This window comes from Mytilus trossulus, chromosome 4, assembly GCF_036588685.1.
Source record: "Mytilus trossulus isolate FHL-02 chromosome 4, PNRI_Mtr1.1.1.hap1, whole genome shotgun sequence".
NCBI classification, from domain to species: Eukaryota; Metazoa; Mollusca; class Bivalvia; order Mytilida; family Mytilidae; genus Mytilus; species Mytilus trossulus.
The window spans coordinates 43774049-43792372 of record NC_086376.1 but is presented as its reverse complement, the minus strand read 5'-3'; the positions used below and the strand labels follow the sequence as shown (position 1 = coordinate 43792372).

The following is an 18324-nucleotide window of genomic DNA, read 5'->3' as shown; positions in this document are numbered from 1 at the left end:
TGAGATTTCTAAAATCATTTTAAGCCCAAAGGTTGTTTTCTCATAATACATGTTACGAGCCTGATATATATCATTAGGACGAACCGAACAATAGTTTGACAATTATCTACTTTACACAAATATTCGCCCCCATAGTCCTAGGTACATATTGTATCGAAACACTTAAATTGAATACATTTCATATAAGTTTTCGTCTTCCGTATGCATTATATTTAAATAAAATATATACCGTGTCATTGAATTAAACTTGTGCTATATTCCTTGCTTTTTAATAATCTAAGAGCTTTTATTGTTTCTATGCACTTTTTCCACTTATACATCATCTTATTTAAAAGGAGGTGGCAATTTTTAAACAATGTAAATTGTTACTGTGTTAATCTACAAAATGTGTACTTAGTCAAAACTTACACAAACCGACCACACTTCCCGTTAGTTTTTGTTAGTTTTTTTGACAGTTCAAGTAAAGGAAGTTTTTTTTAGTTTTTTAGCATGTTCAATGTGCCCCCACATCTCGATTCCGTGTTACTCTATAATAGCGTACTCTTAAACGTACTAACTGTAGCATGCTATATAAAAGGACACATGATTTGAATAAAAATATTATTCCGGTATATACTTTGAACAGGTTGTGATTAATCAATATTAACGTTGGGGTTAATCATCCGTGTTTAACAAATATATAGATAATATATTTATAAATACATATCTGATATAGATAAAGGGGACATACTCAGCGATATTATTTTTTTATCTCGAAGAATATTACCACCGTTCTATATCGATAAGAAGGTCGTGGATATCAATAGTAATGGCAAGTGTGGTCGAAGCAGCTATAGTGACGGGAGCTGCCCAAGGCATAGGGAAAAGTATAGCCACAAGTTTGCTGAAACAAGGCTATAAGGTAAGTGTTCAATTATTTCGATCGAAGGTTTAAGTTTAAAATTCAGGTTAACTTGGGACATATTCTGTTACTCGGATATATATATATAAGCTATATTACGTCCATGCTCGGATTGACATTCTATTAATTAAGGTCGCATTTATGTAATTTTGGTTCCGCTCAAATGCAGTACGTGTTTTGAAATAATAAGGATCGAATACAAATTATTAAAGTTAAATTACTTTCTTATGATATTTAATTTGTGTCTTACAGGTAAATTATGATGTAAAGATTGCGAAATAAAACCCGATAATCCTAATTATCTTAAAACTATTGTTATAAGAGTATTTAAGGTTTCGGAACAATGCCTTGAATGACATTTTGTAGATATATAAAGGTTCTAAGTTATAAATATTTTTTTCATAAGTCTATATACATGTATTTTAATCCATATTTGACCGCGATTTAAAAATACTTGAATATTACCATAAAATGAATGTTTTCCTGTTTACTTATGGAAATCGGTGTCAAAAAGACGTGTTCGTGTCTTGTTGGAAATTAGTACGATTTCTCGAAACATGTGTTTTGATTCTGCCAACAATATACTTTTCTGTGCTATTGATGAAGGAACATAGATAACTGACCGCAAGGCGGGACAAATCATATTGCACAATCGGTATCGGTATTAATTATCGGTGACACTTCTGTGCATTAAGATTTTTTCATTATATATACTTTATTCTGATAAACCGCTGTAAATATACAAAGTAACTCAGAAGAACATAGACATTTATATACAATATTACAACGGTACATATATGTTCCGGAAATAAACAATACAATAGAAATACATTAAAGTTGTATTGCAACCTAACACCGTATTTGTTTCACTCTTAGTATAGATGTAATCCAATACTGGACATGTTAGGAGTCCTATCAAATTAAAATATGTAAAACGTCTAAACAGTAAACAGATCATCAAACATCGTTAATAAATATATGTAAATCATAATCAAATATTTAACCATTCACTTTGACGAAAAAAAAAATAACCGTGGGCTTTTTAGATTTATATAGAAACACCCGCGATATGTCCGTGACTGAATTAAAGTATATGTGTAAGCCATTTTGTCATATTAATGCCTATTTAATGCTTAATTTGTTCATTTGTGTATATAGTTTTAAGATATCCTTTAGTTGTTTACATTCTTACGGTCTCTAGTGGATATATAGTTGTCTTGTAAGCAAACCAAATCCACATCTCCCTTTATTAATTTAAAGTTGATAGAACCTTAAAGTTCACAAATTGAGACATATATCTTTGCAATGAGGAACACGCCAGGTGCCACATGTGGAGCAGGATATGCATATTATTCTGGACCACATGATATTACCCTCGGTATTGGTGTTTGTGTTGCTCAGTCTTTAGTGGGTTTTTTCGTGTGCTGTAGACTGATGTATTTACGTCGTTTTTAGTTTTGTTCTATGATTTTGTCTGTCTCGCAACTTACGAGGTTTTCTAATCCCTCTGAAAGCGTCTGTCTCTTTTTAATTTTGATGAACTTCGCACGAGTAAAAGAAAGCTGGATCATATACTCATTCGAACCAGTTACCAGGTCACCTAAGTTGAATGAGAAGGCTCTTTATTAAATTTCAATTAATCCATTTAAACTGTATCTTATCATTTCGTTGCAAAATTAAAAAGCCGCCGAATTATTGGTTCGTTGGCAGGAGTGTTGATCATAAGTGCCTATATACGCTAAACTGATTCTTTTTTTATTGTTGTTGTTGTTATTTTACTATTATCAGTTCAGTAAATAGTCTTTTTGGAGTTTGAAACTTTTATGTTTACATAAATACAATGTACATTATTTTTTTCTAACATTTATGTAGATTTTCATTTTTGACCTGGACTTAAATTTGGGGCAGGCCACAGCAAAAGATCTTTGTCAAAAGTTTGGTGAATCGAAGGCAACGTTCAAAAAATGCGATGTCACAGACAAGGAACAGTTTATAGGTTAGTCTTAAATATACAGGATATCATCATATGGTTATTCAAGAAGATTGAAAGTTTTGCAACCGAATCTTAGGAGGAGGAGGTACGTCAAGTTAGGGCTTTAGAAAACCGTTTAACAAATACGATTGGTTTATATATTGAGCTCATATCGAGGTGACTATGCGGTATGGGCTTTGCTCATTGTTGAAGGCCGTACGGGGACCTATAGTTGTTATGTCATTTTGGTCTCTTGTGGAGAGTTGTCTCATTGGCCATCATACCACATCTTCTTTCTTGTTTATATTGAATGTATATTTTGTATAAAATAATTAATCTACATTTTAAAAGTTTAAACTACAGATCTGCTCCTACAAAATAATATGAATATTTACCTCGATTATAAGGACATTTTGTGTCTTTAAATTACATCAGAGTTGATTACAATTTCTATTTGCTATTTTACTAGTCATATTTTTATCACACGATGACGAAGAATACACAATGTTACGATATTTGACTTTTACGAGCAATAAGGAAAAGGAAGATTGTTAAATACTGAAACAAAAATAGTTATTTACATGCCGCCATGTTTTTATGCCAAAAAGAACAGTGTTGTATTGCATTGTTATAGGGTAAAAAAATCCATTCGTTTATATTTCCAGGAGCTTTTAACGAAGCTGTGAAGACATGTGGTCATATATCTGTGATGGTTAATAACGCAGGTATAGCTGACGAATTCAATTTTGAAAAATGTATAGCTGTGAATTTGGTAAGCATATTTTATTCTCGTATCTATAATTTTTAGGAGTTAGCCTAATTCCAACTTCCCTAGCAAGGGTTACGATCCACTCCCCCTCCTCTGAGGCTCACTCTCCGTTTAGACTCCCTACTCTCTACCAAGAGAGAGGAAGGGGTGGATCGTAACAATTGGGTAGCGAAGATTGGTCTAATTCTGAAAAGGGGTATTTTTTATATATACAAATGTATTCTTTTTTTTTAGTATCAATCTACATCCACTTATATAATTATTAATTCACTAAAATATGATTTCCGATTTCTCTTGCTATTTTATAAATTGAATCCGTCCTTAACAAACACATTAAATAATATTTCCTGATCCATTTATTGATTAAATACAGCTGTATATTTACATTAATACTTTCAGTGCAACTTCAAATGAAAAAATAACGATATATGTTACCTATCAAAGGCTCAAGAAACCCGTGATTATATATATTAAATAAATAAAAATTACATTTTTCATATGTTCATCAAAATAGATCTAAATTAATAATTATATTATGTTTGATGTATGTCAAATACGATCAGATATCGACACCAGCTGTCTAAAATATAGTTATGAATGAGTGCTTCAGTATAGTATAAACTAGCAGAAAACTAATAGAGTAACTGGGCGAAGATTTGACAAAAATAGAGAAATTATACATCTTTTCTTACATGTATCCTTTATATAGAATTTTTGGTTTCCCCCATTAATTACAATTGTTATATAAATGATATCATCAGTGTTTTTCATTAAATATTTTTAACCCGTTTTATGTAAACAAACCACTGTGTTAGTCGGTAAAGGTTGTTATGGAAAATCGGGCGTATGACATTTGCGCCGATTTTAAAAATGTTCATTCTTTCATTTGCGCCGATTTCATTTTTTCATTTGCGCCGATTTTATATTTGCTCCTAATTAGATTTACAGGTAAGTTAAAACTTATACATGTACTGTGCATTGGTCAAATCTGGCTATAATTTTTTTATTATCCATGTTTAAGTTAATTTTGATTCATATTGTAACTTGATGGACATATTGCACTCTGAAACGGACCGAGGAGTCAATTCTTTAATTATCGAGGGCCATATAAATCGGAAGGTCAGTGTTCTGAAACATAACTACATATCTTACATACGTACCGTAAAATCGTGTAAAGCCAGATTTACCACGGATTCTATTGTCAAAACACAGATCGAGCATAACCATGTGGCAAATGTACGAAAGACAGATGCTTAAGAACTACGGATACGGTCAACAATGAAAAAAGTCTGGAGATGTATCTTGTATGCCTTCTTCCACCTTCCAGTGGTGAGCAGGAGACAACGGTTATATACAAGTTGTGATTGACAATTCATTACATTTGTACAAGTGGCAAATGGAAGAGGTCTATAATGATAAATGAAAAATAACATGGCTTGGATGGAGAGTTTTCTCATTGACACTCATATCACACCTTCTTATATCTATTCACCTGTAATTTACCTGTAATAAAATCGGCGCAAATGAAAACAAAAATCGGCGCAAATGAAAGAAAAAATCGGCGCAAATGCAAAACGCCGGGAAAATCTATTGACACATAAATGCACATTTTAATTATTTAACGACTGACCGTAAGATAACCGCAAAATTTGGGCAAAGGTTTATTGAAATAAAAGTGTTTTTTTTTAAGATAGCAAATATAATTTCTTTTATCCAGCTTTGAAATTATAAATAAGGAACCCACAGAAAGAATAAAGATTTTTAAATCATTCAAATGGTGTTAGTTTCATTATTACATATTTATTACTAAGGGTATCGTAGCGGCAAGGTCGACAAGGCAATGGGAGAACAATTAAAAGAGGGGAAATAATTTATACGTCATTTTAGTACAACGATTTAAAAAAAAAGAAAAATATATTTTTGTTTGAAGAAGTCAGGGGAATTAAAAATATCTCGTTGCTGTACTGACCATTTTCCTCCCTTCAAAATTTCTTTCAAATAAATTGAAATATGAAAAATCATATAATTGGTTAGCATAAAAAAAAACACAGAATCATGTTATAATTCAGGCTTTGTACAACGTTTTTCATCATATCTCGTTTAAAGTCTAGAGCAAACCCCTTCATGAAAAGTCTTGTTTGTAATATTCAGATTGGAGTGATTCAGGGTTGTAACCTTGCTATAGACCATATGAGGAAGGATAAAGGCGGGAAAGGAGGAATCATAGTCAATGTGGCGTCAATGGCAGGTATATTAAAGATACAATAGCTGGCAAATGTTTATTCTTATAAATTGAAAAGGAGAAAACAATGAATGTGAACATGATATCAGTTGTGGTAGCCATTGAAAAGTCTCGAAAATAATGCTAATTATATAAATTTATGATATTGCTGTTTCGCTGAAATATCGATGATTTGACAGTTATTCGATTGGTTAAGCATTAAAAAGACGATAGACCAGAGAAAAAAAACATTAGGAATATTTGCTATGTAGTGTATATGTACAAAATGTACGTATCAAAATTTAGTTGATTTAGCTAGATAACTTTTTATTTAACCTTTATTTCAGCTGTTGATGCACACTTCATCCTTCCAACGTATTGTGCGACAAAGAGTGGATCACTCCAGTTTACTAGAGCATGGTCTGTAAGTACAACATGCTATATGTTTAAATAATAATGATACAAGTAATATCCTATTCCTGGTGTCCTAGAAAAGCATTTCTGAGCGCAATTGGGATGGGACAGGATCAGGCCTATCCACAGCTCTACTATCACGAAAAGTTGATACTTCTTATAGACCCCCCCTCCTCCAGAAAAAAAGAATTCAGTATTTTTGTACTTTTCAAAATAGGCTCTTTTAAAAAACTAAAGCTTTTCTCTTTATTTTTTAGAAACATTGGCATGTATCCCACCATGTTAATTACGGTTATTGTAAACAACTGGTCCTAACGGGGAACATGAACGCTAATACGATTATTCCGTCAAACATATGTTGTCGTTTAATGTGATTTAAGCCTTTATAAATAACATTGGAGTTCAATGTTTTTTTGTTGTTGTCTCAATTACTTCCTGTTAAAAAAAGTGAAGACAAATGGATTCCATTTACGACATAGCTTTAGTAAGCATGGTTCAATCATCTGCTTCGCATAAGCTTACATTTCACCAACATGATTACAATAGTGTCAATTTCCTTCAGAACATGTTTTCATGGATTCATAGCTGTGACTATGTTAATATCTGCCACTTGCTACAAACATGATATTATATTAAAATTGATTGTTATAATTCTGTTTTTACGGTTATAGTTTAACTTCAAAATTAAAAATCGCTTTCAGCTCAAACAACATGTATAGGAGATCAACTAACAATACACTAAAAACTTGATTATATATAACACTTAGTAGATTTTCAAACCCCAAATCAGTTACAATTACTAAAATATTATTAAACATATTTTTGCTCCTTTTAGCATATTTTTATAATGTGTTAAATAAGAAGATAACAAAATCTGCTATCAATTATATTGATTGATTGATATAGATTGCTAACGTCCAGTGGCAAATATTTCATGCACGTTCGAGAAAAAGTTACTAATAGATACAGTATGTAGGTTTTGTAATAATAAAGACCATCCAGGATGATGGTCGGGGACTTTTAGACTGCCAAAGGAAATACTGATGAGGGTATATTGGATAGGGAAAGAACATTTGGCCTTGCAACAGGCCACCCACCCCTCTAAAGAGTTGTTGCAAGCGGGTTCTTTAAAATATGCAAAGAGCGTGGTACTCTTTTACACGAGGCATCGGATTTAAAGTCCCCATTCTGACCGGACGTCAATTATAGACCAGTTATAAGATTACATGCCTTGTGCATGAATATGTGATCCTTGCACTAAATTGCACAGCAAATTCTTTTCTGTCAGCATTCTGAATTAACACATACTATTTCAATAGCCGCTCTTACTATCTACACGTAATAGAATGGTAATACCTTGATAAGTACGAGCGTTAGCCATTTACCATGAAGAAAAGAAATATTATTATCTTATTGGCAAACTTTAAATTAAGGTAAAAGTGTTTATGAAAGCTCAAATAATCTAGGCAGTTGCTACTTGTCCTGCTAGCCAGGTTAATAGTACTAGGACTATTTGTCGGCTAGTCGGATGCATAGCACTGTGACTAATAGTTTTTGCCCGACTAGCCAAATTATCAGTGGTGGGACTATTTTTCAGTTATTCAATTCCAGATTAATGTATCTGTTAGTCTGGATAAAGCCATACAAATGTCTATAGTATACTGACGTATGCACATATTTTTATATAAAAACACATGTAACAGATAATAGCAAAATTATCCTAAATAATTTAACTATACAATAGTATTTCATTTACATACGCTTCCTCCCTTTTAAACGGAAGAGGAACTTATACAGGAAAACTTATTAATTTACAAGGTAGAGTTCACCTTAAAAAATGTATCATATTCAATAACTACTTTCCTTTAAAATACAATTTTGGGGGAGCGATAAAAAAATTAGGAGAGGTTGCATTCCAATGTTAAGTTTAATACTTATTCTTAACCTATAGCTTCTGAAAGCAGTTGAAGAAAACATTTACACCCCATTTTTATTTTTCGATAATGTAATATGTACAAGTCAGAAAATATGCATGTCTTTTAATATCCGTTACAGATATTGACCGAAAATGGGGAAAAAATAAAACTTTGCTTTTAACACGATTAAAAAAGGCATGTGTACCTCACTTTGCATGGACTGAAGCATTGATGATGTTTAATATGTTAATTTTTCCATTGTGTATATTGTATTGTATTGTTTGTATATGCCTTCAATCCCTAGGGGTGTAAATGTGCATTTCATAAATAAATAAATTGAAGCATCCAAACCTACGAAAACAATAAAATTGAGACTGTAAATGGTGAATATGTCAAACCAGACAACAATAACAACCCGACCAAAGAGCAGAAGGCCACCAATGGGTGTTAAAAGTAGCGAGAAAATCCCACACCGGAGGTGGTCCTCAGTTGAGCCCTTAATAAAATTGTGTACTAGTTCAGTGAAAATGGACGTCACACTAAACTCCAAAATATATAAAGGAAATAAAATGAAAAAAAAACCCATACAAGACTAACAAAAGCCAGAGGCTCCTGACATGGCACATTATTTGATTTCTGTTTGCTGTTTAGCAAGAAACAATGCCAATGGGCAATAAATCCTCTGTGACAGATGTAGTAAGATGTTTTTGGATCCATTATAGTTCAAGTTCAGATTGCTTCATGTGACTACGTAATAACTTTTTTGTGTGAAATTATAAATATCAAACCAATAACTTTCAGTATCTTCATAGCAAACATGTCTAATGAGAGCCGTGGTGTAGTGGTTAGTGCATCTGACTACTAGCACAAAGGTTCCTGGATCGATTCCCATCTGGGATGAAAATTTCAGGGACTGAATTTTCGGCTCTCCCTTTACACCATTTGAGAGTATGGTCTTGAGGAAACGATATGCTAGTCCGTCGGAAGGTGACGATTAATGGTTGACTCGTGTTAAAAGAGAGACATATCTCTTGCACGTTAAAGACACACTTTTAGATTTCGAAAAAGAGCAGGCTAATGCCGCTACAAGTCAGCACTCACACCCGCAAAGTGGAAAGGGATTAATATAAGTTGCAAAACTTGTTTCCCAATCCACTATAAATAAATATGTTTAAACTAATGAAAAACTTTTTTATTACATATATACTATCCTATTCTTCGGACAATTTCACACTTTAATGTAAATTATGTAATACTTTAGTAAGGAATTATCTTTTGGTTTATTTACAATTCAAATCAATAAATTCAAAATCTAAGTTACAACTAAATTTTATCTCACAGTTCATATTTTATTCCAGCTCTAACATCAAATACATTTTGTACTACGCTACCGACTAAAATTAAAGTGTTCAAATAAATGCAGTGTATGTGAAAATGGAAAAAAAAACATTATTCTACTTTCCTGCGAAAAAGCATCTTTGCTGAAAATAAGGTTAAATTGAATTTCAATTTACTCCTTAATTTGCATTGCTTTATTAATATTTATTTTTCATAGTTCTAAAGTTATAAATATTTACACAATAGCGTGGATTATCAATTTTACTGCACTGGTAAACTTTAAACTTATTGGATTTATTTTGTTTGTTTCGAAATTCGTCCGTTGTTACCCTTTCAAGCTAATAAATGTGCTCCAGGGCAGTTGGAACTCATTTGTGATCATTTGTAGGAATTTTTTGTTTTGAACTGTCTATATATAAGTTCATATAGGCCTAAATAAAAGGAACATGATTTACATTTGTTATTCATAATTAAGGAACACCAAATCCAACAGTTGCATTGGCCGAGAGCATTTTGGTATATTCTATATTCGTAGCAAACGTCTTTTCGTTGACTTAATTTTAACTAATATACGGTAGGGTCTTTGCTCATTGTGAAAGGCTAAAGTTACGGCGGCATCTCCTTATTTGTATGTAATCATCTGTTTTTATAAAATTTATATTAAAACAAAACGTATTCTATAAAGAAAAAAAATTACAAAATGTATGATAGAATTTTGTATACTAGTATCGAACAAAACCGTTATAAGTGTCTTCGTTAGTTTTTATAACCTGGTGGTATGTAATTCACATAACTGTATAATTAAACCACAAATGTTTACTAGTTATTCAACAACATGTGCATCACATAACCGCAGATATATGTATCATCACATGATATTGAGTTATTTCACAATGCTCCTTCAGAATAACTCTGGTATTAAACCACTCACGGGGAATGTGTAATCTAAATATGTTTACCAATGATAACGCTAACATTTGTCCGGAACAAAACCAAAGACCAAGATTCCCCAAATTTCTGTCAAATGTGCAACAAAGCAGTCACAATTAAGATAACTAGAAGCCTAAGCGTCTCCAACCTTAGGGATAAAAATACTCTTCAGATGTAAAAACAAAATAAAAAAATAACAACCCCAGAGCGGCCGCATATAGGACCAGATCTTTACAGAAACCATGAAACAAGATGGAATATGTATGATCTTGACGAACAAATATGCAGATGAAATTAATCAAGATGTTGAATTCCACAAAGTCATAGGATCAGAAAGACCAGACAAACTGCACAGTCTTTTCATGGCATCTATTAAAGTCTTTTGATAAAAAGGGAATGAAGGGGAGTAATACAAAGCATTTAATGATTTATTGGTTAAAAGTAGGAAGCGATAAACAATAAATTATTATTTCAAATGAGAAATATATTCCATAAAAATCACTAAAATTGAGAATGGAAATGGTGAATGTGTAGAAATGACAACAGTCCGACCAAAGAGCAGAAAACATCCGAAGGCCATCAATGGGTCTTCAACATATAAATCAAATACTGTAGATCTTTTATTATTCTTTGGATTGATTACCAATTTCCGTAGATTTTTTAAGTTCAAGTGAACCATGTATTTAAATGTTCCACGAATTGTAAACTTTCTATAGATCAGTATACAGACTTTAGTCAAACCACAAAAACAAACATCTACAAAAATGCATGTAACTATATGGTTACCAAAATGGTAAACATACATTAACATGAGTTTTCAGCATGAACCACCTCTCTAGATTTGTTTACGAATTTTCTATAATGTTTACAATTGGTGATAACTGCAAGTCCTTTAAAGAAATGTCTTGAAACCAAGAGTATTAGGGAAATAAAACAGTGGCGAGAGAAATCGAAAATATAATAAGAATTATCTTTGCACGAACAAATGTAAAGTTTAAGAACGTAAATTTAACAACAATTTTGAACATTGCTAGATATTCGACATTCATAATACTTTATTTTAAAACAGGCGCAAAAGATAGAAATTAAGTCGAAAATAATCTGACAACGTCCTGGCTATAAAAGAAAAAAGACCAACAGACAAACAGACAAACAATAGCACACAAAACGCAACATAGAAAACTATACTGAGCAACATGAACCCCAAAAAAAAGTGGGGTGATTTCAGAGGCTCCAGAAGGGTAAGCAGATCTTGCTCCACATGTGTATGGCACCAGTTGTGTTGCTCATATGTTAGTACAACCTCAGTAATTAGTATAATTTAGTAGGTCACATTTGGGACACTACTTGGAAAAATGTTTTAAACTTTTTTTGAAATTTTAGACCAAATTGTAGTTTATATATACAAGACTCATGAAATCATAATTTTATGTAAGCCTTTTTTTATCTTCTAGTATATAACATGAAAAATATAACAATCCTTTTTCAGAAAAACCCAAAATGTGAAGAATATGGATTGACGTTTATGTGTTTGTGTCCTGGCTTTGTTGATACAGAAATGGTACGCACAGGAGGTCCACATTGTTTAAATCCAAATATTTTTGAACTAGCAAAATCGTCAGGACTATTGAAGTAAGTAAAGAATACTTATAGTAAGTTCACCGAACGAAGACAATGATAGTATTTAGTCAATTATACTTTAAACAGAAGAGTACACACGTGGAAGTGTCTCGTCTGCTTTACTTATTCTTATTGAATTTATGCTGACAATATTTAAGATAAATGCTTTTAATATTATACAAATTACAAAAACCTGCTTAACTTTAGCAATGGACCATTTGATGAGGTCATGGGTCATGGTCAGATTAATCCTGCCAGACGCACATGTTCACCTTCCATCCCTTCAATATATAGTTGCCTTTCTAGCTAAGAATACTTAGTTCGAGAAACCCAACAATGTTTTGTCATATACTCTGAAGCATAAAAATAATAAAATACCTCCACACAAAAAAATAACTGCAAATGTAAAATAACATTCAACAACTAAAGGATAGTGGCAGGAGCCATCATCACACGAGAGACAATTGAAATGTGATGGTTGATATCCTTGAAAAAAATAATATATACTCAAGGAAAGCAGACATTTTCTAAATCTTCTTTTTTATATTTTCTAATGCATTTTTTTACATCCAAAGCTGCAAAAGTGTTTTAAATAGTCAGAGCTGAAATTGTTTGTTCATATGCAAATGAAGTGTTTTACCATGATTTCAAATGTGTGGCTTTCTTGATTGTATCCCGCACTGTTTCGAAATGCGAATAATGTTTCCAATTTTCATAACTCACAACGCATTAAAATTTGAAGTTTTTACAATGAATGGGATCATATGTGTCAAGGTTTACCACAAGGGTCAATTCATGATCCAGTTCTTTGCAATGTCTTCATAAATGACATATTTCAATTTGTACAAAATAACAAGCATACAACTGAAATATGTAAAAAGGCAGCAATACAATAACATTCTAAAACGTATGGGTATATATTAAGGTCAACAGTTTTAACTATTCTATAGTAATTTGGCACTACTATAACGAAACAAATGCTTTGAAATGGGAAAAAAAACAAGAAAGAGCTCTTAGACTCATCTATAAAGATTATAATAGTATACACGAAAAACTGCAAGAAAAATCAAATATACCATCTTTAAAAATAAAAACAATTGAAAAAGTAACTTTAAAAATAATTCATAAAATAGTCTTCTTTCATGATTTGATTGTTATAATAATTAACAAGTATGAATTAAGATCGGAAGAAACAGCAGTACTCCCGAAGGTCAGAACTACTAGGTATGGCTTAAGGTCATTTCGCTAAAAATCTGCACTAATCTCGAATGAGCTGCCGGACCTTTTTCGAATGGAAACATCTTTTACCAATTCATAAAATTGGTACAAACATGGGATCCAAATAACAGCACATGCCAGTGCAGTTAGTGCATGCATACAGTGTTTTATGCCTGTGCTTCTTTCATTTTTTTGTTCGACTATTTGATTTTTTTATTTAGCTTATTAAACTTGTGCTATGTTTTAAGCTATACTATCCTTTAAATTTTATATGTCATCTATGGTATCTTACTGAGCATTATATGTTAAAATTGTGTTGTATTCATGACTTTTTTTTATGTGTGTATATATTTTGTTGTTCAGTCGATTCGAAAAGCTCACTAGAGCTGTGTTTATGTAGTTTAATATGTTAAAATATCAACTTTAAATAAAATTATGAATTAAATTAGATCTAATTAATATGAAAAAGCAGCACTCTTGCATATATTATATCTAACATGGTAAAGTTCTAGATACATATTTCTATTTTCAGACTAGAAACAATTGAAGATGCCTTCTTGAAGCTCATGAATGACAAACAAAATGGTTCTGTGTTAGAAGTTTCAATATTCAGAATAGAGTATTTAAAACAACCTTCTGTAATGCAAGTCAACAATGACAAAGAAACGTCCTGATGAGTTATTGTGAATGAAAAACTTTTCATCAATGTTGGAAGAAGCCCAAGGCATTGGTTCTGCACAAGTGGAGCTACAGAACAGACATGCATTGATAAAAGCAAACTAGAGTGGATCACATTACTTTAACTCGACTGCAATGAATGACTATATAAAAGGAAATTCGGATTTAGCAATTCCATTTTTCGCATTTATACAATTGTTGTCTTTTTCTATTTTCAGAACTCATTGAATAATTTTTCACAATGTACTATTCCATGAAATATTATATGGGGGATAGCACAGGCACTTGCATTGTATATTGGAAAGAATTGTTACATCCAACCATATTAAAAAATACAATTTCTGGAATTGCCAAGATAACTTGTTTTCAGTGGCCATCTTGAAATTGTGAATTTGGAATATCATGCATTACCAATTTGAACTTAGATGTTATTTTCTTTTGTCTCATTTTATATTGTAAATAGAATTTCATCAAGATTATTTTCCAAAATTTTTGGTCACAAGTAAGTTATTAATTATGTAATTAATGTTTATCTCTCATCACTAGATTATACTAACTTTAATAACAATAAATTAATTTCATTGGAAGTGGTGTTACTAAATATGTTGCTTTTGATTGCTTATGGTGTTACACTGTTATTTTAAACAACTTCTTTCTCCAGTTGAAAAAAAAATCAATTAAGAGAAAATTTTGACACAGATCAATGTCTTTCCTGTCTGAATATCTGATGGACATCAACATTGCTCATTATTTCAGTCGCCACTGATCAAATGGACATGGCACGAAAATAGTCAACAAACTGAGATGAGCAGACAGTAATGTAACTTAATAGAAAATATTGTTGTCTATTTTTTAAAGTAGTTCCCATCAATCTTACTAATGCTAATAATATTGAAAATTGCTCATATTTTGATATGAGCTTGACTGATGAGTCTTATGTAGACGAAACGCGCGTCGGTCATACTAAATTATAATCCTGGTACCTTTGATTACTATTGCTAATGAGTTCAGTCACTGGACCATGATATAGAGGATATGGCATAAAAATTGTCAAACTGACATGTACTGATAGTAATGAAACTTTATATAGAATGCCAATGATCACAAGCAGTTCTTATCAAACTAAGGTAACCTCAAAGTTTTTCTCCAAGATCTTTCTGACAGTCGGAGTCTTACTGACCATTATATTTATGTTGTAAGTATTATTTTTTTTTACTACAAATATCACATAAACTCTTCAATTTTAAAGATACATGACAATGATACGAGGTCAAGGTCAGATAAAACCTGCAAGACAGACGTGCACACCTAACCATTATTCCATAAACCATATATAGTTGACCAATTTCTATCAGTATTTGAAAAACAGACCAAAAACACTGAAACTTAAAATTGACCAATTGCAATGAACCATGAAGATGATGTTACTGACTTGACACACATGGGCCCTATCAATTATTCTATGCACCAAATAAAGTTGACCTATTGCTTATAGTACTTAAAAAACAGATAACTTAACACTGACCAACAAACAATGAAAATGATTTTAAATGAGGTCATGGCTAGATAAAACATGCCAGATTGACAGGTACCATTTGAAATAGCTGACCTACTGCTTATAGTATCTGAGAAACAAACATTAAACTTAATCATGGATCAATGAAATGAGGTCAAGGTCAACTGAACACTGAAAAACAGATATGAAGATGTTACAAGGAACCCATATACCAAATCCTTCTACTCATAAGTGAGAAATTAACATGACAAATAAAACTTTGCATTTTTTCCAAGCAATTGCTGAACAACGAAAATGAGGTCAAGGAAAATGAACATATTACAACATGAAACTTAATAACATAAGGTATCTGAATATTATACATTGTTGTTATTTGTTTTTACTGTTGAAATTAGTTATGTTAAAATAGATAATTATATACCTTGAGCGATGTATTATTGTTGACCATTCAAGATTCTTTTTTTGCGAATGTGTGATTTTGATATTACTACGCGGGCCTCTAAGGGGTTACAAATCAAAAATAAATGCTAAATATGTTAGTTTTGTGCCTTTCAAAACAAAAACAATATACGGAATCAATTGCAGGATAAAAACAATAACTGTTTAGTGTCTTTAAATATCAGCTGTATTTGTACTCGGCTTGAAACAGGTGTATTAGCTCTCTAAAAGCTTGCATACACCAGGGGGTGGATCCAGCCATTTTAAAAAGGGGGGGTTCCTAACCCAGGCCAAAAGGGGGGTTCCAATGACATGTCCCCATTCAAATGCATTGATCGTCCAAAAAAAAAGGGGGAATCCAGCCACAGAACCCCCCCCCCCTCAGGATTCGCGCCTGTACACCTTGTTTCCTAGCCTCGTACAAATACAGCTGATATTTAAAGACACTTAACAGTTATTCTCTATATAATACAACCAGATGCTCCGCAGGGCGTAGCTTTATACGACCGCAGAGGTTGAACCCTAAACGGTTGGGGCAAGTATGGACACAACATTCAAGCTGGATTCCGCTCTAAATTTGGATTGTGATTAAATAGTTGACACAGCATAGGTTTCTGACACAGAATGAATATATTCAAATGAATTTAAAATTGTTGTTTTCTCTTAGAGCAATTCACTATGCTGTTGAATATTAATCCTCTCAAAAAAATGTTTGAAGAAATTTTCTGTTTGCAACAATTACTACTCATTTAAATACATCATATATTATTAAGATGTAAAAAAACTGCTTGTTATCACTGAATGGTAAAGATTATTTAAATTTATCAGTTGGTAGTAAAAAGTGAATATACACTGTATATTGTATATAACAAAGATTTAAGTTGATTCTGGACAAAGAAAGATAACTCCAATTAAAAAAAATTCTTGCAGATATTTCTTGCTTACTATACTGGACAAAGAAAGATAACTCTTAATAAAAAAAAAATTTGCTATTTCACAATATTGTGAAATTAGATATTTCTTGCCATTGCACAATACTGTGCAATTGAAAAGACTTGCTATTGCACAATACTTAATATAATAATTTTAGATCCTGATTTGGACCAACTTGAAAACTGGGCCCATAATCAAAAATCTAAGTACATGTTTAGATTCAGAATATCAAAGAGGCCCAAGAATTTAATTTTTGTTAAAATCAAACTTAGTTTAATTTTGGACCCTTTGCACTTTAATTTAGACCAATTTTAAAACTGGACCATAAATTAAGAATCTACATACACAGTTAGATTTGGCATATATCAAAGAACCCCAATTATTCAATTTTTGATGAAATCAAACAATGTTTAATTTTGGACCTCGATTTGGGCCAACTTGAAAACTGGGCCAATAATCAAAAATCTAAGTACATTTTTAGATTCAGCATATCAAAGAACCCCAAGGTTTCAATTTTTGTTAAAATCAAACTAAGTTTAATTTTGGACCCTTTGGACCTTAATGTAGACCAATTTGAAAACGGGACCAAAAATTAAGAATCTACATACACAGTTAGATTCGGCATATCAAAGAACCCCAATTATTCAATTTTGATGAAATCAAACAAAGTTTAATTTTGGACCCTTTGGGCCCCTTTTTCCTTAACTGTTAAGACCAAAACTCCCAAAATCAATGCCAACCTTCCTTTTATAGTCATAAACCTTGTGTTTAAATTTCATAGATTTCTATTCACTTATACTAACGCTATGGTGCGAAAACCAAGAAAAATGCTTATTTAGGTCCCTTTTTGGCCCCTAATTCCTAAACTGTTGGGACCGAAACTCCCAAAATCAATACCAACCTTCCTTTTGTGGTCATCAACATTGTGTTTAAATTTCATTGATTTCTATTTACTTTAACTAAAGTTATTGTGCGAAAACCAAGAATAATGCTTATTTGGGCCCTTTTTTGGCCCCTAATTCCTAAACTGTTGAAACCAAAACTCCCAAAATCAATCCCAACCTTTCTTTTGTGGTCATAAACCTTGTGTCAAAATTTCATAGATTTCTATTAACTTAAACTAAAGTTATAGTGCGAAAACCAAGAAAATGCTTATTTGGGCCCTTTTTGGCCCCTAATTCTTAAAATGTTGGGACCAATACTCCCAAAATCAATACCAGCCTTCCTTTTATGGTCATAAACCTTGTGTTAAAATTTCATAGATTTCTATTCACTTTTACTAAAGTTAGAGTGCGAAAACTAAAAGTATTCGGACGACGACGACGACGACTCCAACGTGATAGCAATATACGACGAAAATTTTTTCAAAATTTGCGGTCGTATAAAAAGTAAACACAACCCCTTGATAGTAATCCCTATGTATGCTTACTTCATTTTTATAGGAGATACAAAATCAAAAA

The 18324-nt window shown here is 32.0% G+C and overlaps 1 protein-coding gene across 2 annotated transcripts; it reads left to right on the top strand.

The window, feature by feature from the left end:
• Positions 1 to 510: 510 nt before the first annotated feature.
• On the top strand, positions 511 to 14564 carry LOC134715342 (15-hydroxyprostaglandin dehydrogenase [NAD(+)]-like). Of its 2 annotated transcripts, XM_063577458.1 has the most exons (8): positions 511 to 901; positions 2774 to 2897; positions 3539 to 3645; positions 5794 to 5890; positions 6211 to 6287; positions 11951 to 12093; positions 13264 to 13305; positions 13832 to 14564. In XM_063577458.1, the coding sequence occupies exons 1-8, from the start codon at positions 809 to 811 to the stop codon at positions 13971 to 13973; spliced, it is 825 nt and encodes a 274-aa protein (XP_063433528.1). In that variant the 5' UTR covers positions 511 to 808; the 3' UTR covers positions 13974 to 14564. The 2 variants fall into 2 exon arrangements, with proteins under 2 accessions (XP_063433528.1, XP_063433529.1); XM_063577459.1 differs by lacking the exon at positions 13264 to 13305 and having other exon boundaries at positions 515 to 901.
• The last annotated feature ends 3760 nt before the right edge of the window (positions 14565 to 18324 follow it).

Coding starts and splice junctions, on each gene's coding strand:
- LOC134715342 (XM_063577458.1), top strand. CDS start 809: ATGGCAAGTGTGGTCGAAGCAGCTATAGTGACGGGAGCTGCCCAAGGC. Junction 3,646..5,793: donor AATGTATAGCTGTGAATTTG/GTAAGCATATTT, acceptor TGTAATATTCAG/ATTGGAGTGATTCAGGGTTG. Junction 6,288..11,950: donor AGTTTACTAGAGCATGGTCT/GTAAGTACAACA, acceptor ATCCTTTTTCAG/AAAAACCCAAAATGTGAAGA.